The sequence below is a fragment of the Rhinoraja longicauda genome, chromosome 10, assembly GCF_053455715.1.
Source record: "Rhinoraja longicauda isolate Sanriku21f chromosome 10, sRhiLon1.1, whole genome shotgun sequence".
Classification (NCBI taxonomy): domain Eukaryota; kingdom Metazoa; phylum Chordata; class Chondrichthyes; order Rajiformes; family Arhynchobatidae; genus Rhinoraja; species Rhinoraja longicauda.
Genome location: NC_135962.1, coordinates 5,704,323 through 5,726,781, shown reverse-complemented (window position 1 = coordinate 5,726,781; position 22,459 = coordinate 5,704,323). Strand labels below are relative to the sequence as shown.

At 45.0% G+C, this 22,459-nt stretch overlaps 1 protein-coding gene across 1 annotated transcript in view; it reads left to right on the top strand.

The window, feature by feature from the left end:
- The window catches only part of wdr21 (WD repeat domain 21), an 80,114-nt gene that overhangs the window by 1,481 nt on the left and 56,174 nt on the right, over positions 1–22,459 (top strand). Inside the window, exon 2 of the mRNA XM_078407056.1 lies at positions 15,956–16,044. Coding sequence (XP_078263182.1) covers positions 16,017–16,044 — 28 coding nt within the window. The 5' untranslated portion in view covers positions 15,956–16,016. The remainder of the gene's footprint in view (positions 1–15,955; positions 16,045–22,459) is intronic.

Sequence of the window (22,459 nt, the reverse complement as noted above, 5' to 3'; positions counted from 1 at the left end):
GTTGTGTTGATTACCACTCGAGCTCGTGGAGCTAGTGTGTGGATTACTATCGTAATTAGTGCAGCAAGTGTGTGGATTACTATCCTAACTAGTGCAGTTTGTGTGTATATTAGCACTCTAGCTAGTGCAGCTGGCATATGGATTACTATCCTAACTAGTGCAGATGGTGTGTGAATTACTATCCTAACTAGTGCAGCTGGTGTATGGATTACTATCCTAACTAGTGCAGCTGGTGTGTGGATTACCTTCCTAACTAGTGGAGGTAGTTTGTGGATTACTATCCTAACTAGTGCAGATGGTGTGTGAATTACTATCCTAACTAGTGCAGCTGGTGTATGGATTACTATCCTAATTAGTGGATCTGGTGTTTGGATTACTGCTGTAACTAGTGGAGCTGGTGTGTGGATTACTATCCTAACTAGTGCAGCTGGTATGTGGATTACTATCCTAACTAGTGGGTCTAGTGTGTGGGTTACTATCCTAACTAGTGGGTCTGGTGTGTGGATTACTATCCTAACTAGTGGGTCTGGTATGTGGATTATTATCCTAACTAGTGGGTCTGGTGTGTGGATTACTATCCTAACTAGTGGGTCTGGTGTGTGGATTACTGTCATAACTAGTGTAGCTGGTGTGTGGATTATTATCCTAACTAGTTCAGCTGGTGTGTGGATTACTATCCTAACTATTGGGGCTGTTTGAATTTTCGTCTTGTTCCTGGAGCTGTTTTTGTGTTTACACCTTCCTCTTTGGTCCCCTGGTGCATGCTATTAACCAATACTTATTTTTACTCGTGGTTGTATTCAAGTTGTATGTTCAGACCTTGTTAGTTTTTGTGATCCTTGTGGAACCATGGGGTGTCTGAGCATCACCTGGTGCGGTCTATCACTTCTTGGACTTCCAAGAAACCTCCATCTCACAATTTTTGAGGAAGGGTCTTGGCCCAACACGTCACCCATTCCTTCTCTACAGAGATGCTGCCTGTCCCGCTGAGTTACTCCAGCATTTTGTGTCTGTCCATCTCACAAACATGCAATGCAGATTAGCTTCATGGTAACGACTTAGGGAAAAGGAGACAATATCACTCTCCCTTGAGTGGAAAATATCAGTCAACTTCATCACTCTCTGGTGTATGAGATTTTTGTTTGGAGAGTCCCTTGGGGTGAAGAATGACTTATTTCAATTCCAGTTCCGTGGGGTCCTGATGGGACCACTGATTCTGCCAGAGGTAGGCCGGGTGGAGCTTATACAGGTGGGTCTGGGGTCTTTACACTGGCTTCCAGTCTGTCAAATAATTGATTTCAAAATACTGCTGTTGGTTTATAAAGCACTGAATGGTTTAGGGCCAAAATACATTTCTGATCATCTGCAAGGACATTATGAACCATCCAGACCTCTCAGGTCATCTGGGACAGGTCTGCTTTCTGTCCCCAGAGTCAGAACTAAACATGGAGAAGCAGCTTTTAGTTTTTATGCACCACACATATGGAACAAACTCCCAGCAAACTGCAACTCTCAGTTCTTTTAAATCAAGGCTGAAAACCTTTCTGTTTGACGCTGCCTTTTATGAAATCAAATAATTATTCATTTCTGACAGTGCACTGTAACTTTTAATCTTATATTTTATACCTGTCATTCTAATTTAGCTTGTTTTTATTTTCTATTCTCTTTAATGACTGTTTTTAATTGCTTTTAACTGCTCTTTAATGTTTTACTGGACCAAGTGGACCCATTGGGCCCAAACCTCTCCTGCATTGTGCAGCACCCTCTCCTCCCCCCTCCCTCTGCCCCTCCCCATCCCCTCCCTCTGCCCCTCCCCTTCCCCTCTCTCCACCTCTCCTCCCTCCCCCTCACCCCTCCCTCACCCCTCCCTCCCCCTTTCCCCCACCCACCCATCCCCCTCCCCCTCTCCTCCCCTCCCTCTCCAAACTTCCCCTCCCCCCCACTCCATCGCCCTCAACCCCTCTTATCCACCCTCCTCCCCCTCCCTCCCTCCCCCCCCCCCCCTCCCTCCCTAGGAGATAGATTTAAATTTAAAAATGTGAATAACTTTAAAAATATAACACCGATTTCATTTAAACCTTCCATTAGCACCAAAGGGACGACGGTGAGTAAGGTGGGCCTAAAATTGTCGCGCTATCGTGTACTGTTTTGGCTGGAGTTCAGAAATAAACAAACGAGAGTTTTCGCATATAGATATAAAGCACTTTGAATTGCCCTGTTGCTGAAATGTGCTATATAAATAAACTAGCCTTGCCTTGCCGGTGGAGTTGGGGGAGTTGACAGCCATTCTGCTGGCTTCTTCCACTGTTTGCATGTGGCCTCCACTACACCTATCAGAGAGATTCATGGTCCTCAGTGTCTTCCTAAGGCTCTTTTGTCAATGGTCTTGGGTTTGGTTTGGTTTATTATTATTATTTTCACATGTTCTGAGATACAGTGAAAAACTGTAGTTTGCATGCTAACCATATCATGCATGAGTATATTAAGTAGTACATAAGGGAAGATAAAGAATGAAGAATATAGTATTAGTACACGAGAGAAAGTGCAGATTTAAAAAAATGCAAGTGCAGCAATAAGGTGGATTAGATCAGGAATCCATTATCATATCATATCATATACATACAGCCGGAAACAGGCCTTTTCGGCCCTCCAAGTCCGTGCCGCCCAGCGATCCCCGCACACTAACACTATTAACACTATCCTACACCCACTAGGGACAATTTTTACATTTACCCAGCCAATTAACCTACAAACCTATACGTCTTTGGAGTGTGGGAGGAAACCGAAGATCTCGGAGAAAACCCACGCAGGTCACGGGGAGAACGTACAAACTCCTTACAGTGCAGCACCCGTAGTCAGGATCGAACCTGAGTCTCCGGCGCTGCATTCGCTGTAAAGCAGCAACTCTACCGCTGCGCTACCGTACCGCCCATTAGTAGCATTTGAGGACTGTTCAGGAAAGTGATAACATTGGGGAGGAAGCTGTTCTTGAATCTGGTGGTACATGCTTTCAAGCTTTTGTATTTTCTACATGACAGGAAAGGGGAAAAGAGGGAGTGACTGGGGTGTAATTGGTCCTTGATTTCGTTGACTGCTTTCCGGAGAATGACCGCGGTGTGAGTGATCCTTGTGAGTGAGCCTAGGATTCCCAGTTGTTGGTGAGGATGTTCCATTTTTGCAAGGAAGTTTTGAGAGATACCTTTAAAAAAAATCTGCTCTCCTGGATGCTGTTTGACATAAGAGAGCTCTGGTCAGAGTGAGGGTTTCAAAACTGTTTCTGCCTGTGGAAGGGTTACGATCCGAAACGGCACCCAACCCTTTTCTCCAGAGATGCCGCCTGACCCGCTGAGTTATTCCAACATTTTGTGTCTATCTGAGGGTTTCAAGTCTGGTACCAGGGATGTGGTGATCTGGCCTGCTCATTGAAACTGGTACAGTAGGGTCACAACCTCTCTGATGGTGATTTTGGATAAGCTGAGGAAGCTGAAGCTATTTTATCTATCTCACCCAAGGATTTAGAGGAATTTGCAGAAGTAGTGTTGATGGTAGCCCTGTTTGGTGCATTCTTCTTCTTGCGTTTGAGGCAACAGAAGTTATGAAGCTGCTTCTGCTTTGAAGACCTTACTTCTCAATGCCTCTGATGCAATCAGAAGATTAAGCATTACTGCTGCTTGATAGACCCTGAGCAGCCAGGTTTCGGCCTTCAAATAATCACCTTTATATTGAGACGGGTTAAGGTGACAGTCTTCTTCACCGGCTCTGAGACTGAGAAAAAGGAGGTCAACAGAGAGGTCAAACGTGCCATCAAAACTGCTAAACTGAAATACAAAGACAAAGTGGAGCAAACAATCACGCGAAGGAACCTCCGCTCAGCTTGGCAGGGTCTCAAGAACATGGCAGCTGCGAATATGGCTTTTACCACAGGCAAGCTTATTCAGGTTGCAGACAGCAGCCCAGCATCACTCCCTGATGACCACAATTCCTTCTGCACCAGATTCGAGACAGACAACAGCACCCAGCTAGATGCAACCATCTCCGCACTCAAACCTGGAGACTCTGCCCTCACCATTAACACAGAGGATGTGGTCAGAGACCTCAAAAAGACTAAAGCGAACTCAGCACCTGGGCCAGACAACATAAGTGACCGTGCGCGGAGGTGCTGTGCTGAGCAGCTAGGGGGCATGTTCCAGCTCCTGTTCCAGAGCTCTATGGCCAGCGGCAATGTCCCCCAGCTGTGGAAACACTCCACAGTTATTCCCATACCAAAAAAGGGCACCATCACGGCCCTGAATGACCTCGGGCCTGTGGCTCTCACCTCTCTTGTGATGAAGGCTATGGAGAGGATCATCAAAAACCAAATCATTAAGGCAGCAGACTCGCAGATGGACTCACTCCAGTTTGCATACTGTGCGGGTAGACAATAGACAATAGGTGCAGGAGGAGGCCATTCGGGCCTTCGAGCCAGCACCGCCATTCAATGTAATCATGGCTGATCATTCTCAATCAGTACCCCAGTAGGGTTGACGATGCAAAAGCATTCATTATCGATACCATACATAAACATCTGGAACTCCCCAACACTACAGCCTGACTCCTGTTTGCAGGCTTCTCCTCTGCATTCAACACCCTGCAGCCACACATTCTTGCAGAGAAATTCACCACCCGTTTCCACCTAGATGACCGACTAATCCTGTGGATAATGGACTTTTCTCACCAACAGGTCACAGCGAGTGCTGGTCAATAACACCTTCTCCAACATCCTTCACACATCAACTGGCTCCCCGCAGGGCTGTGTCCCCTCACCCCTGCTCTTCATTCTGTACACTGATGACTGCAGGTCCACCCAGCCAAACTGTCATTTGGTCAAGTACGCTGATGACACAGTTCTCCTATCTCTGCTCTCAGGCCCCTCACAGCATCACAGCTCAGCTCTTCGTGAGTTCGTGGAGTGGTGCAACAACTCCTGTCTTGAACTAAATGCAAACAAGACCAAGGAGATGGTAGTGACCTTCTCCAACGTGCAGAGGGAACTGGCTGCGGCAGTCATCACCACTATCCACGGGAAGCCTGTGGAGATTGTTGAGGAATACAGGTAGTTGGGCACAGTCTTTGACAACCTGCTGAAATTTGCCCCCAACACACAGGGTATCCTCAGGAAATGCCAGCAGCGGCAGTATCTCCTGAGAAAGCTCAACTCCTTTAGGGTCAGCAGGGACATCCTCATAACGTTTTACTACTCCTTCATTGAGAGGGTCATCACGTTCTCCTTCACCTGCTGGTTCCACTCCATCAGCCTTCAGAACAGAAACTGACTGCAGAGCACAGCCAAAGTCTGTTACAAAATTATTGGACTCCCTGTCAGAGCCCTCTCTCTCCACCCTATGTGACCAGCAGATGCTAAGGTCAGCTGGCAGGATTTTACAGGACCCCTCGCACGTCCTGTTCTCTGCATTTGAGTGGCTCTCCTCAGGACGCTGCCTAGGCTGAGGGACACAGAGGAGAAGGGCAACCTTTGTCCCCAAGGCTGTTCAGCTCCTCTGTCCCGCTGCTCACCCTGCTAATCCCCCCCCCCCCATTAATAGTTTTTGTTCTACTCTATGAGGAAGAACGTTTTCAGTCAGAGAGTTGTAAATCTGTGGAATTCTCTGCCTCAGAAGGCAGTGGAAGCCAATTCTCTGAATGCATTCAAGAGAGAGCTAGATAGCTCTTAAGGATAGCGGAGTCAGGGGGTATGGGGAGAAGGCAGGAACGGGGTACTGATTGAGAATGATCACCCGTGATCACATTGAATGGTGGTGCTGGCTTGAAGGGCCGAATGGCCACCTCCTGCACCTATTGTCTATATGCCTTTGTAAATTGCCCCACGGGGACAAATAAAGTGTTTTGAACTTTGAACTTGAACTTTAACCATGAGGTCAGCTGTTAATTTCAATACCTGGCAAGTGCTGTTTCCCAAAATTTGGAACTTGAGCCCCACTGACCAAGGTTTCAGTGTGGATTTTAATTGTTAGGGTGGTGTTGTATGTCTGGTCTTCTGTATAATTAGTGCAAGGCTCACACTTTCATAGATATCACAATGGGCATAGGTTGTGAGAGTCCTTCCCTATAGTTCATAAGTGGAAGATAGACACAAAAAGCTGGAGTAACTCAGCGGGTCAGACAGCATCCCTGGAGAAAATAAATAGATGATGTTACGGGTCAAAACCCTTCTTCAGACTAAGAGTCAGGGGAAAGGGAAATTAGAGATATAGGTGATATAGAGAGACCTTTTTTTTAGATTTAGAGATACAGCGCAGAAACAGGCCCTTCGGTCCACCGGGTCCGCGCTGCCCAGCGATCCCCGCACAGCCCAGCGATCCCCGCACATTAACACTATCCTACACCCACTAGGGACAATTTTTACATTTGCCCAGCCAATTAACCTACAAACCTGTACGTCTTTGGTCACAGAACAAATGAATGAAAGATATGCAAAAAGGTAACGTGGCCCAGTGAGTTTCAAGGAAATCTAACAGTATCATGATGACTTTTATTGATCCTAGCCTTTTGAGATATTTATAAGATGATATTGATAACAATTTGTGTTTGATTGATAGCCAATGGAGGTCATCTTTCTAATGTCGTATCAAAACTCAAGAAATATAACTGCTTTTCATGCTTTCAATTCACTGACAAAATAGAGATTTAGCATAAAATACTAAGCTCTGGATATTTCACTGCCAATCATGTGGTTTTGATTAGTATGGGTGTGAAGGGTTATGGGGAGAAGGCAAGAGAATGGGGTTGGGGGGGAGAGATGGATCAGCCATGATCGAATGGTGGAGTAGACTTGATGGGCCGAATGGCCTAAATCTGCTCCGATCACTTATGATCTTATGCCATTGGTTGGAGCAGTAAGCATTGTTACAAGGCTCTCTATTTTGTTTTTCAAAACCTCTGAAAAGACAGAGATTTACCAGCTGCATTAAAAAAAAATAGTTCTGTTGTAAAGCCACACACAAACAATCACCATAAAACTTGAAGATAGACACAAAATGCTGGAGTAACTCGGCGGGACAGAAGAAATGGATGACGTTTCGGGTCGAGACCCTTCTTCAGACCATAAGACGAGTGACTTTCTCACAGCTGATGCCACTGATCCACACAGCTGGACGCCCATCCGCCAACCTTCAAAGGCCCACCAACACTGCTCCAGATCCTGCCGAGTGTATTATATTTCCAAGGACTCACCATTGATGGTGACGGACGGGGAGCATGCTCGTAGGTTTCTGGGTGGATCTTGAAAGGCTGATGGATTCATTCACCTGCAGGAAGTAATAGTGCAAAAGCAGGCAACACTGATTCTCAAAAAAAAAACAAAGGGGCCACATGATTTCCAGAGAGGTATCTGCTGGAACAGGTGACAGGTGCACTAGTTAGCACCTGGGCAAAGCACATTGGCTCTTTGCAGGTGAGAATGCTGAACCTGATGGGTGGTGGGGTAGATCAGGACAAACTGACCTTGACCAAGATACATCAGGTATAGTTATGTAGGAAAAAGAAATTGCAGACGCTGGTTTAAGTCGAAGGTAGACACAAAATGCTGGAGTAACTCAGTGGGTCAGGCAGCATCTCAGGAGAGAAGGAATGGGTGACGTTTCGGGTCGGGACGTCTGAAGAAGGGTCTCTCTTGAGATGCTGCCTGACCCGCTGAGTTACCCCAGCATTTTGTGTCTACCTTCAGGTATAGTTATGTTGCATTGTAGCACAACCTCATTCATTGTTCTGTGTGTCTTTACCTGCAGAAAGTACATCCATAATCAAAAGACATGCTTGGTGATAGAATATTTTCTAGCAAATATGTAATATCTGTAGCAAAGCCTGACACATATTCCTCCATAAGTTCATAAGTAATAGGAACAGAATTAGACCATTCGGCCTGTCAAACCTACTCCGCCATTTCTATCTTTCCTTCTTAACCCCATTCTCCTGCCTTCTCCCCACAACCCCTGACACCCGTTCCTTTTCGTTGTAGTCTTTCCTCTGAGACAGGGAGGGGAGCCCTGAGCTGCCGCTTACTGCCCCAAAGCAGCTCCCATAGACGTCAAGAGCAAGAAGAAATGGCAGCATCAGGAACTGCTGTAGTAGAGCTGCCCATTACTTCAGTGTGTCTCCAGAGAGTAGCATCTCACATACTGCTTATCACAAAGTTGGAGAATAGACCAGAGGGGCACATTTCACCAGGGGGAGGGGCGGTCACCTGATGCTTGCATGCCACAGCCAGGAATAAGGGGAAGTGGATGGCATGGGATATTAATAGCTAGAAAACAGAAGTAATGGATGAGGGAAGGTGATAAGGAAAAGAGGGGGGAGATGAATGGGGAGAGTGATGAGAGAAGGGAGCATTAGGACAGATAGAAAAGAAAGGATGGGAGGGAGAGAGAGAGAAGTAGTAAGGAGATCTGTATAGGAAGGAACTGCAGATGCTGATTTAATCCAAAGATAGACACAAAAACCTGAAGTAACTCAGCAGGCCAGACAGCATCTCAGGAGAAAAGGAATAGATCACGTTTTGGGTCGAGACCCTTCTTCAGACTTATTAGCTCTGAGAATGGATAAATTGCTGGGCCCAAATGAAATCTATCTCAGGCTGCTGAGAGAAGTCAGGGAGAAAATAGTAAAGGCTGTGTGAAGAACTTTGAAACCCTCATAACTCACCAGATTGCTGGCAACATGCAATCCAAAAATGCTGACAATTCAAAACTGGAATATTGCTAAAATTATACGTTTGTTTAAAAATGAAGCAATAAACCAAGTAATTAAACATCAATTAAAAACACTGCAGATGCTGGAAATCTGAAATAAAAGCATTTTTAATGAAAATATCAGGTTAGGCAGCAGAGAGAGAAATTAACATTTCAGGTCAATGACCTTCCATCAGTGCTAAAAGTACAGGTCAGTTAGTTTAACCTGAGGTCGACAAATTATTTATTGGGTTATTCTAAGGAGCACTATAAATAATTGTTTAGAAAGGCAAAGATTCATCATCAGGGACAGTTAACAGGGATTTGTTAAACTGGTGTCTGACTAAAGATTAAATTCAGACTGAAGAAGGGTCTCGACCCGAAACATCACCCATTACCTCTCTCCTAGATGCTGCCTGACCTGCTGAGTTACTCCAGCATTTTGTGATATCCTCAAATAATTTAATCGTTAATCGTTCAGACTGAAGAAGGGTCTCGACCCGAAACATCACCCATTCCCTCTCTCCTAGATGCTGCCTGACCTGCTGAGTTACTCCAGCATTTTGTGATACCTTCGATTTGTACCAGCATCTGCAGTTATTTTCCTAAATTATTTGAGGAGGTAACAAGGAAGTTCAAGGAGGGCCACACGCTGTATGTAGTGGCAAATTGGATCCAAAAGGGAAACAAAGGGCTATGTTTCATTGGTGCTTTTAGACAAGATTGGTCGGATAGCGTAGTTTTCTTTGGAACAGGTGAGGGAAGACTTAAATGAGGTGTATAAAATTATGAGAGGTCAAACAGATGATAGGAAAGACTTACTTCCCCCAGCATAAGGCACAGAAACCTGGGACACAGACTTGAGGTTAAAAAAAACATTAGAGCACAGATATGTTTTGGAGTAAATTGTGCCGTTCTGGTCACCCCATTAGAGGAAGGGTGTAGAGACTTTGGAGAGGGTGTGGAAAAAAATTGACAGAATGCTGCCTGGATTAGAGGATTTCAGCTACAAGGAGAGGCTGGATAAAGCTGGGTTGTTTTCTCGGGAACTTCAGAGGTTGAGGGGAGACTTGATAGAAGTGTATAAAATTATGAGAGGCATAGCTCGGGTACACTGTCAGAACCTTTTTCGCAGGGTGGAAATGTCCAACACTAGAGGGCATGGCTATATTCTGCGAGGGGGAAAGTTTAATGGAGATGTATGGGGCAGGTTTTTTTATACAGGTGGGGACCCGGAACACATTGCCAGGGGTGGTGGTGGAGGCAGTTATGATATTGGTTTTTAAGAGGCTTTTAGATAGGCACACAGAAGTGCAGGGAATAGAGGGATATCACTCATGTACAGGCAGTTTAATTTGGCATCATGTTTGGCACAAACATTGTGGCCCATTCCTGTGCTGTACTATTCTACGTTCTATAAGGAAATACTGTTTTTCACTTAGAAGATGGAGGGGACTTCGGACTCTTCCCTGAAATAATGGTGGAGGCTAAAATCCTCATTCCATTTAAAGTCATAAGAACTACAGATGCTGTAAATCTATATACTAAAACACTTGTTTGTTTATTTGTTCCTGAACTACAGCCAAAACGGTACACGAGTGCGCAACAATCTTAGGCCCACCTTACTCACTGTTGTCCCTTTGGTGCTAATGGAAGAAATTTCATTGAAATCGGTGTTGTATTTTTTAAGTTATTCACATTTTAAAGTTTAAATCTATCTCCTAGGGAGGGAGGGGGGAGGGAGGGAGGGGGAGGGGGAGGAGGGAGGATAAGGGGGGTTGAAGGGGATGGAGTGGGGGGGAGGGGAAGGGGGAGAGGGAGGGGAGAGGGAATGGGAGGGAGGGAGGAGGAGGGAGGAGAGAGGGGAGGGGGGGAGGAGAGGGTGCTACACCAATGCAGAAAGGTTTGGGCCCAACGGGTCCACTTGGTCTAGTACGAAATAAAAACAGAAAATCTTTAAACACTCAGCAGATCAGGTAGCATCAGTGGAAGGAGAAGCAGAGACAATGTTTTAGATTGACAACCCACATGGTCACCAGGAGAATGTACAAACTCCGTACAGACAGTACCTGTCGTCAGGATTGAACCCGGGTCTCTGGTGTTGTAAGACAGCAACTCCACCACTGCGCCACTTTAAATCTCTGGCCTTTCTCCACCATCTATCAAAAACCCTCCTCACCTGTATAAACGTATTGTCCTGCCCTTTTCTCTTCCAGCTTTCTCCCCCAACCTACAATTAGTCTGACGGGGTCCCAACCCAAAACGTCACCTACCCATGTTCTCCAAAGATACTACCTGACCCACTGAGTTATTCCAGCACGATTTGTTTTTTGCCGTAGCTTCGTAATTCTGTGCCCTCCAATATCCAGAAGATGCAGTTAATATTTGGGTAACTAAAATCCCCACAGGTACTGCTCTTATGGCTCTGCACACGTCAGTTGCTTGCTAGTTCATCGGCTCCGGCCATCTTTCTTGCACTGTTTGGATACCTGTTGTACACTCATAATAGTGTGACAGCCCCTTGTTTGTTCTTCAGTTCAATCCATATGGCCTCATTTGAGTAGGAAGAAACTGCAGATGCTGGCTTACATTGAAGATAGACAAAAAAATGCTGCAGTAACACAGCAGGACAGGCAGCATCTCTGGATAGAAGGAATGGGTGACGTTTTGGGTCGAGACCCTTCTTCAGACTGAGAGTCAGGGGAGAGGGAGACACAGAGATATGGAAAGGTAAGGTGTGAAAACGAGACCTCCAAGGGGACGATGATCAAGGAAAATGTAGAATAGATCATTGTTAGCTAAGGGAAGGTGACTGCGAAGCATACAAAGATTAAATTTTAATCAGGAAGACAATCAGAACTGGTTGGAGAACTAGGATGGGGGAGGGATGGAGGGAGATGGAAAGGAAGGGTTACTTGAAGTTAGAGAAGTCAATATTCATGCCGCTGGGTTGTATGCGGTCCAAACGAAATATGAGATGCTGTTCCTCATTTGATATCCTTATAACTTATCATCACTTCCCACAGAATTGCTATTCCCTTCCCTTCTATCCTCCTTTCTATCTCATTTGAAAACTATATATCCAGGAATGCTAAATGGCCATTCTAACCCCATTTGTGATACCTTCGATTTGTACCAGCATCTGCAGTTATTTTCCTATTCTAACCCCTTTTGACCATTTTCAGTCATCTCTCCCCTCCACAAAAAAAGCATAGCCTTTTTTTGTCCATTTTATAATCTGCTTCCTCTCCTTACAAACTCTTTCATCATTTTTCTGCCTTCCATTTCTAGTTCTGCCTTTCTCTTTCTAAATCTTGCTTTCCATTTCTCTGAGCAGCTGGTTTAATCCCTCCGCACACAGCACCAGGAATCATTCTCCTGAGTATGTTTATGCCAGTCCTGTTGAGCTACAACTCATCTGATCTGCACACAGGTCCCACTAGTCCCAGTTCTCAGGAATCTAAAATCTTCCCTCCTGCAACCTCTTTCCAGCCACATGTTCTCCCATTTCCATATTAATTGACGCATGACACCAGAAGTAATCTAAAGATAAAGAAGTCCAGTTTCATAATCCCTTGCCTAACACTTTACAATCTATCTGCAGGACATCACCTTTCCGCTTTCGTTGGAGCCAACATGGACCACAACCTCTGACTGTTCATAATTCCTTTGGTTTAGTTTAGAGACAGCGCCGAAACAGGCCCTTCGGCCCACCGAGTCTGCACCAACCAGCGATCCCCGCACACTAACATTATCCTACACACAGTAGGGACAATTTTACATTTATGCCAAGCTAATTAAACTACAAGCCTGTACGTCTTTGGAATGTGGGAGGAAACCAAAGATCTCAGAGAAAACCCATGCCGGTCATGGCATAGAACGTACAAACTCCGTACAGACAGCATCTGTAGTCAGAATCGAACTCGGGTCTCTTGTGCTGTAAGGCAACTCTACTGCTGTGCCACCGTGCCGCTCCACAAATGTTCCACAAATTTTCAATATTTTTAGCCCTGGCTTCAGGGAAGAAACATACCCAACCTGGAATCTCGTCTATAATGACCGAAATATGTATCTGCTCCTCCAGCTATGTAATCCCTTACACCTGTACACTGTTTGTGTTTTGGAGCAGCTGCGTTCATTCTGCATGAGCAACTTCAAGCTTCATGTTGTCTGCCACTTTAATCCTCCATACCATTCCCACTCTAACTTAAGATAGAGACAAAAAGCTGGAGTAACTCAGCAGGATAGGCCGCATCTCTGGAGAGAAGGAATGGGTGACGTTTTGGGTCGAGACCCTTCTTCAAACTCTAAAGAAGATGCTGCCTGTCCCGCTGAGTTACTCCAGCTTTTTACGTCTACCTTCAGTTTAAACCAACATCAGCAGTTCCTTCCTAACCACTCCAACTTAGTATCTATGGTCTCCCACACTGTTATGAAGCCCAATGCAAATGTGAAGAACAGCATCTCATTTTCTATCTGGCCATTTTACAGCCTTTCAGACTCAATATAAGATTCTCCAACTTTAGGTAATTTTCTCTCCATTAGAACTGACCATTTCTGCCATACGTCATCCATCTGTGATTTGGGCCCAGTTTTCCTCTCACCATTTGTGTAGCCTGACTTGCCGGGCAAGTCCCACAGTCCTGCTATTAGGAACACACATCACAAAAAAACTTCCCCCATTAATCCATTTGCCTTGGTCTTACTATACCAGAGGCATGCTCTTTGTCCCATGCCAGCTGCTGCCACCTTCTCTGCAACTTCAAAATATTTTTTTCTAACTCGTTCAACAAAACTAAAACGTTATCTGTTTCTCTTTTGACAGAATGTGTAGGAAGGAACTGCAGATGTTGGTTCATTCCGAAGATAGACACAAAATGCAGGAGCAACTCAGCGGTCAGACAGCATCTCTGAAGAAAAGGAATAGGTGACTCCAGCACTTTGTGTCTACTCTTTTGATAGAAAGTGCCTGATCTGAGGTTCTCTAGCAATTTTTGTTTATACTCCTATAACTATTCTGCTCTTGACTTTTGGCTATTTCTCTGCACATTTGAATAATAATTCTTGGTGCTAGGGTCATGCCTGTGACTCCATTACCATCAGCACTGGTTCAAGGACATGATTTTTTTTTGCAAAAATACATTTTATTCATAAAAATTACTAATATGGGCAGTACATGCTGTCATTCTTGGTATAAGCCAGAGAATACTTTAGTCAGAGGGGAGTTAATCTGTGGAACACATTGCCACAGAGGGCTGTGGAGGCCAAGTCAGTGGATATTTTTAAGGCAGAGATAGACAAATTCTTGATTAGAATGGGTGTCAAGGGTTATGGGGAGAAGGCAGGGAAATGGGATGAGGAGGCAGAGATCAGCCATGATTGAAGGGCAGAGTAGACTCGCTGGGCTGAATGGCCTAATTCCACTCCTATAACGTGAACTTGTGAAGCCATAGTGTTCTATTTACATTATATCAGCCTGATATTCATTTTCCATTACATACTTTCTTTGGTGTAATATTTCAAAGGATTTGCACACAGCTTCTAGTCCCCTCAATATACACAGCAGTAGGCTCTTAGTCTGTGGCCTTTTCCTGTTGAGCTTCTGTAGCAGCTTCATCAAGGTTGAGCTTGTCCCTCAGGGTAGAGTTCTAGACCTTGGAATGTGGCAGCCTTCACATTATATCTAGCTTCTTGCACTGTAAGATTTACAAGGTTCAGGTAACCAGAGGGTGTCTTTCACCGAGTGGACGATCTTCTAGCAGCATTTGATGATTTTCGCAGTTTGTGCCCAGAGCACAAATACAGTTTTGTGTTATGCGGCTAGTCAAGTTGAACCACAAAAAGGTCATTTTCCAGACATCTTTGGCTAATATAGATTCCAGGAGATAGATGAGGGTCTCCGCATGGTGGCACAGTGGAAGAGTTGCTGCTTTACAGCGCCGGAGACCCGGATTCAATCCTGACTACGGGTGGTGTCTGTACAGAGTTTGTACGTTCTCCCCGTGCCCTGCACGGGTGTTCTCTGGGTGCTCCTGTTTCCTCCCACACTTCAAAGACGTACAGGTTTGTAGGTTAATTGGTGTGGTAAAACTGTAAATTGTCCCTAGTTTGTGTAGAATAGCTTTAGTGTTGGGGGAATCGCTGGTCGGTGCAGACTCGGAGGGCTGAAGGGGCCTGTTTCTGCACTGTATCTCTAAACTAAACTAACCACCTTGAGTAGTGGCATTGAGACTCTGACTGTGTAGGAAGGATATGAGAGAACAGGTTCTTCTCGGATGTAGGTCTTAGGGCAGTTTGCACCTTCTAGGATTGAGGTAGTCTATAAAATGACTGTCAGCTCAGGAATTCAATAGGAACTCCATCAATCTTTCCTCCAGGACATTAAAGGCATCCTGTTAGACTCTGGCTAAAGGTGTTCCTCTGCACAAACCTTTCAACAATGGTCAGGAGATATGGAGTAATAACCTCATAAAACCCTTGAACCGCCTGCCTGCTTTCTTGTTTGTTTATCTGACAGTCACCCTATGTCTATCTTTCCAACCATTCTTCGAAACAAGGGTGACCGCTCTGAAACATGTAATTCATGAAATGCTCCGTCTAGTGGATGGTTGAAACAATTTCAGCTCAAGCTCCGAGACCCATCTGTGGTAGTCCAGAGAGGGTCCTGGAGTCCCAAATTGTCCCTGCTGTGCACTCCATGGGTCTGAACTGCCCCATTACGTCTCCTTGTATCAGATTAACTTGGCAACCACAAATAAGGTAACATAAGGTTTGAAGAGGGCCCCCAAAGCATCACCTATCTATGTTCTCCAGAGATGCTGCCTGTCCCGCTGAGTTACTCCAGCACTGTCTTTTCTTTTACAAATAAGGTAATAGTACCTTTCTCTCGCAAAATACCTTACCCCTCACCGAAAGCCAGAGTTTCAAATCTGGAACTAGACTATGCTACTTACTTTTCTTCGTCATATTCTTCCCAAGCTCCACTATCCCGGCTTTCCGAGGTAACTGCTCGCATCCCAGCCTGGCCTTGGGATCTTGCTCACTTTCAGGAAGCCCCACCTCTGGCCCTGGGCTAAAACCCTCCCCTCAAACTACCCCCTTTCATTACATCATTTGACCGAGCGCTTGACCAACTTTCCACCCTCTAACCTTTAATGCTTAGTCTTGTTCTTCGGTGTTCACACGATTTTAAGTGGAACCAATGCAGTTGTTTTCTTTCTCCACTGTGACAGGACTTCCCAAATATTGTACAAGCTGCTGTCTACTGAAGGAACTGCAGGTGTCGTTGTGAACATGCGTTCTGAGGCAGCTCTTCAATCATGTAAGATTTAATTTGTGTTGTTTATGAGAATTTATTCAATTTGTGTATAGGTTTATCGTTCGATTCATTTTATTGTTATTTTGTTTTGTTTTTATCTTTTTTTTGTTTTACGTTCAAAATAAAATATAAGTAAACAACCAAACAAATGAGCAAAAGAGGACATAAAGTGCCGATCAGCTTCTGCAGATGTCGATGTTCTCCAGAGATGCTGCCTGACCTGCTGAGTCACTCCAGCATTTTGTGATTTCTTTATGTAAACCAGCATCTGCAGTTTGTAACGACCGGTTTCAGGAACAGCTTCTTCCCTATAGCAACCAGGCTATTAAACACTACAGCCTCCAAATAAACTCTGAACGATATAAACTTGGGGGCATTAGTTTTGGCTTTTTGCACTATTATTGTTTGTATTTATGATTATGTATATGTATGTGTATGTATATTTATTTATTCACAAAATGCTGGAGTACTCAGCAGGCCAGGCAGCATTTCTGGAGAGAAGAAATGGGTGACCCTTCTTCAGACTGATGTCAGGGGGGTTGGACAAAGGAAGGATATAGGTGGAGACAAGAAGACAATGGGAGAACTGGGAAGGGGAGGGGAAGAGAGGGACAGAGGAACTATCTAAAGTTGGAGAAGTCAATGTTCATACCGCTGGGCTGCAAGCTGCCCAAGCGAAATATGAGGTGCTATTCCTCCAAAAGTTATTTTCTTACACTATATATATATTTATATATATATTTATATATAGTGTTGTGTCTTCGGGTTTGATGTCCTGATAATAACGACACAATTCAGGTTGTTTCAGTTGCCTTAATTTACTCCTTTATTCAGCTCCTTGCCTGTGTGGCGTAGTGATACTGAAAAGTGCTTACATACCTAATCACAGTGTGTGTGTGTGTGTGGTGAGTGTGCCTGATACAAAGTAGTGCAGGAGGTTGGGACTGCTACAATGAATATGTAGCATATGTAACATCCCCCCTTCTCAAAAGAAAAGAATAAAAGTTAGTGACACTAGAGGATTTCCAGAGCGAGGGTGGCAATCCTGTAGCAGATACCGTGGGATTATTCTGCCCACATTCATGGCATTCTGCTTTCTACTATACTACACAACAAAATATATAATGGCAGCTTGTTTTCTTTCAGGTAGTGCGTAGCCAGTCAAGAGTCATGTCTTGGCGTGACTTGTGACTTGTCCCTTCCAGTGCTAGCGATAACGCGCTGGGGGTAAGATGTTGCTCCTGGATCTAGTAGATCTGGTTGTTGCCTGCAGTGTTGCACTCGATGTATTGGTGACTTGTTGAGTCGTTTCCTGGCCATTGGTTGGTGCTGGTTGACTATATAACTCACTGGTAGCAGTTTGTGAGAATGTGTTGTCATCAATGGCAGGTGTTGCTGCTGCTGTGGGTGGTGTCCTAGGAGTTGCTGGTGTTGTCTTTGAAGTTGCAGGTGTTGACATTTCAGGTGTCGGGCGGATGTGAATTCTGTTTCGTCTCAACTGCCTGCCCGGTTCTGTCTCTATGATATATGATTTTGGGGTTCCAGCCCTACTGGTGATTTGTGCTGGGGTCCATTTCTTTGTTATTGGATCCTGAGCATGTACGTTTTGGCCTTGAAATAGTTCAGGCAAGTACTGTGCATTTTTGTTGTATTGTTTCAGCCCCTCCTCCTGGGCAGCTGCCAATTTTGCCCTTGTTTCTTCTTGGTCGATAGGGGGTTGGATTTTGCTTGGCAGGGTGGTTTTGTATTTCCTGCCATTTAGCATTTCTGCAGGAGACTTCATGTCAGCCTTTAGTGGAGTTGCCCGTAAGGATAATAGTGCCAGGTTTGGATCCTCCTTTGCCTCTCGGCATTTTATTAGTATTTTCTTGGCTGTCTGTACTTGCCTTTCAATAAACCCATGGCCCTTTGGGTAATGTGGTGAAGATGTTGTGATTTTGAACCCGTATTCGGTGGCCAGCTCTCTGAATTCCCGAGATGTGAATTGGGTTCCATTGTCACATACGATCTGCTCAGGTATTCCTTGCTCTGCAAACAACCCTCTAACAATTGACACAATTGTTTTAGCTTTCAAGTCCTTTATGTTTCTCACAAATGGGAATTTGGAGTAGTAGCAGGCCATAATCAAATACCATTGCTGGTTCTCTGTGAACAGGTCTGCTCCGATGGTTTGCCATGGCCGGCTTGGGATATCACTGGGTGTCATTTCCTCCTTCTGTTGTGAATTCCTGTATTTTTGGCATATGTGGCATGTAGATACCAGCTTTTCTATGTCCTTGTACATGCCTATCCAGTACACAGCGGATTTAGCACGGAGTCTGCACTTTTCCATTCCTAAGTGTCCTTGGTGGATCTTTTCGAGGATTTCTTTTTTCATGGACTTGGGTATGATGATTCGTGATCCGGCCAGCAGGACTCCATTCTCTACCGAAATATCATCACGGATGGTCCAGTATTCGCGGAGGATAGGCTGAACTTGTTGTCTCTTTTCTGGCCACCCCTGTATTACCATTTGGGTGAGGAGCTGGAGTTCTTCATCTCTGGCTGTTTCCTCTTTAATCTGTTCCAGCTTCACGCTTGTCACACTCACAATGTGGTGGATCTTTATGCTCAGCCCTTCCATCTCTTGTTTGTCATGTGTTGATAGTCTGGATAGGGCGTCAGCTAGCAGCAGGTCTTTTCCTGGCTTGTATCTGATGTTGTAGTCGTAGCTCTGTAGCCTCAGTAATAGTCTCTGTAGTCTGGCTGGTGCTTTGGTGAGGTTTTTTTTTCCGATTTGTTCTAGAGGGCGGTGGTCTGTTTCGATGTCGAAATACCTTCCATATAGGTAAGTGTGAAATTTCTCGCAGCCATAGACTACTGCTAAGAGTTCTCTCTCTATGTTTGCGTACCTTGATTCTGTAGGAGTGAGTGCTTTGGATGCATACGCAATAGGTCGGCCATTTTGTATCAGTACTGCTCCAACTCCTCTCATGGAGGCATCAACTTGGAGTGTTACAGGTTTCTGTCTGTCATAGTACTGCAGGATCGTTTCTTTGCTGATGAGTTGTTTTAATTTCCCAAAATCTTGGCTATGTGAAGCACACCAATCAAATTCAGCGTCGTCTTTCATCAATTCACGGAGATTTGCTGTATGATTAGCAAGCTTAGGTATGAAGACTCCCATGTATTGTATGAGCCCTAGGAAACTTCTTAACTGTTTCTTGTCTTTGGGTTCCTCCATGTGGTTGATAGCATCCACTTTTGTAGGGTCCGGTTTCACTCCTTCTGCAGAGTAAATCAGTCCAAAGAATTTGCACTCCCTTTCTTTGATTATGCATTTGTCTGCATTGAGCTTTATGCCGGCTCTTCGAGTTTTTTCCATAGCCTCATGGAGGTTGTAATCATGCGTGTTTTCATCTCTGCCGTATACTTGGATATCATCTGCTATCCCGATTGCCCCTTTACAGCCTTTGTATGTTTCATCTATTTTCCGCTGGAAGACATCTTGACTCACCTTCAGCCCGAATGGGAGCCTGTTGAATCTGAATCTGCCAAATGGCGTGTTGAAAGTGGTGAGCATTGATGACTTCCGGTCTATTTTGACGTTCCAATATCCATTGCTAGCATCCAGCTTGCTGAACACCTTGGAACCGGCTAGTGCGGGTGTGATCTCTTCAAGGGTTGGAGTTGGATAATGGTCGCGCTTCAATGCATTGTTCAGATCCCTGGGATCAAGGCATATCCTTAGTTTTCCGTTTGGCTTTTCTTTGATAACAATTGAATTTACCCAATCAGTTGGTTTAGTTATTGCTGTGATGATGCCCTTTTCTTCCATTTCGTTTAGTTGTTCCCTTAGCCTCTCTTTCAGTTCAAGGGGAACACGGCGGGGTGGGTGGATCACTGGCTTCACACTGGGGTCTACTGTGATATGGTATTCGTATTCCTCAAAACAACCAACGGTATCGTCAAAACACTCTGGGTACATGTCCATCAATTCTTCTTTGTTCCTGATGGGCGGCCGGTTTTTGATGGGTATGTTTCTGTCAATTCTGCAGGAGTTTGTCTTGATTTCATAGTTGATTGACACAATCTTCAGTCTTTGGCACGTGTTCAGGCCGAGAATAGCAGGTCCTTTCGATTTAGTGATGAAGAAGGGGCATTTCACTTCTTTCCCTTTGTATGTTCCTGCTATGATTATTTTGCCTAGCTGTGGGATTATGGAACCTCCGTATGCAGCTAGGACTACATCGCTACTTCCAAGGATTCCTTTCCTGACGCTGCCATCTTTTGTCATGTGTTCAGGGAATATCTTTCCGTAAAGATTGACTGGTAAGATATTGCTCTGGGCTCCAGTATCAATTTTGAGCCTTAGATTAATCGTTGTTCTTTTCTTTCCCACTTTTTTCTGTAGTTGTATTATAGTATATGCTTCCTCTCTGTTGCTATGTGTTTTGCTGTTTCCCATTTCGTGGACGTCAATGGTCCCAACGGAAAGGAATTCTTCCTCAGAGGTATCTGAGGTTATCTCCTCTTCCTGTTGGACGTGTGCGTGTATTTGTTTCCTTCTCGTATTTCTATCGTTCTTTGACCATTGCTGCTTTGGCTTGGTGCTGTATGATTTTGTTGACCTACACATTTTCTTCCAGTGGTTAGGCCTCCCACATGAGTTGCAGGTAGTCCCGTATGCTGGGCACGCCCTGCGATCATCAAATGCATGCTCTGTACCGCAGTTCCAGCAGCTTCTTTGGCTTGCTTGTTTGTTTGCATGCCTAGAAAATGTCTGCTTTGGAGCCTTTAAGGTGGAGCCAGGGTCACGTTTTGAGAGAGCGTCTATATTCACTCTGGTGCTGCTCTGAGATGAGCCAACTTGAAGGCAGAGGGAGGACATTTGTTTCCTTGTGGCTTCGAAAGCTCTGGCAGCATCTACGGCGTCTTTTAGGTTGAGGGTGTCTTTCCCTATTAGGGACTTTTGGACCTCTTGGTGGGCGCACCCCCATATTAGCTGGTCGACAATTCTGTCATCTTCATCACCAAATCTGCATTTCTTGGCCACGTTCCTTAGTCTCGAAAGGAAAGTGTCGGTTGTTTCTTGTGGGTCTTGTCTTAGCCCTTGGAACTCATACCGATGGATTCTGTGGTTTGATTTGGGCTCCATATGGTTCGCAAACCTTTCAAGGACTATTCCCGGATTATTGCAGTCAGGCTCTGTTAAGCTCCAACTGTTAAAAATGTCTAGACCCTTCTCCCCGAGCCATAGTAAAATATAACTGACCTTCTCTTCATCTGCAGTTCCTTTCAGGAAGCTTTTAAATGCCAGCTGGCTCTTTTGTTTGAATTTCTTGAACGCCTCCACCACATCATCGGCGTCCCAGTTCATCGTAGGGTGGAGGCTCATTGCTGCTGTGGAGGCCGCCATCTTGTGTTGTTAGGCGGGTGCACAAAAAAAATCAATTTCTCTGCAGCCGCTGTTCCTAATTCACAATAGCGATTCACAATAGCGCGGGTTTTTACTCGAAAGTCACCGCTGCCACCATGTTGTGTCTTCGGGTTTGATGTCCTGATAATAACGACACAATTCAGGTTGTTTCAGTTGCCTTAATTTACTCCTTTATTCAGCTCCTTGCCTGTGTGGCGTAGTGATACTGAAAAGTGCTTACATACCTAATCACAGTGTGTGTGTGTGTGTGGTGAGTGTGCCTGATACAAAGTAGTGCAGGAGGTTGGGACTGCTACAATGAATATGTAGCATATGTAACATATAGTGTAAGAAAATACACTTGTGTGTGTGTGTGTGTGTGTGTTAAGATAAGGCAAAATGCAGGAGCAACTCAGCGCAACAGCATCTCTGGAGAAGGAACAAGTAGTATAAGAAAATAAATACAGATGCTGGCACAAATCGAAGGTATTTATTCACAAAATGCTGGAGTAACTCAGCAGGTCAGGCAGCATCTCAGGAGAGAAGGATCAGTCTGAAGAAGAGTCTCGACCCGAAAAGTCGCCCATTCCTTCTCTCCCGAGATGCTGCCCGACCTGCTGAGTTACTCCAGCATTTTGTGAATAAATCTCTGGAGAAGGAATGGGCGAGGTAGTCCGAAAAAGGGTCTCTCCAGAGATGCTGCCTGTCCCGCTGAGGCTACCCCAGCATTTTGTGTCTCTCTTCCGTGTAAACCAGCATCTGCAGTTCCTTCCAACACCGCTGAGTTACTCCAGCTTTTATTGTCTGTCTATTATGTTTACATGTGTAAGGGGGAACTGCAGGTGTTGGTTGAAACCGAAGACAGACACAAAAAGCTGGGGTAAGTCAGCGGGACAGGCAGCCACCGTCTGCGGAGAGAAGGAATGGCGGGCGACGTTTCGGGTCGTGACTAGAGACCCTTATTTCAGACATGTTTACATATTCCGTTGGGCTGCTGCAAGGAAGAATGATATTGTTCTA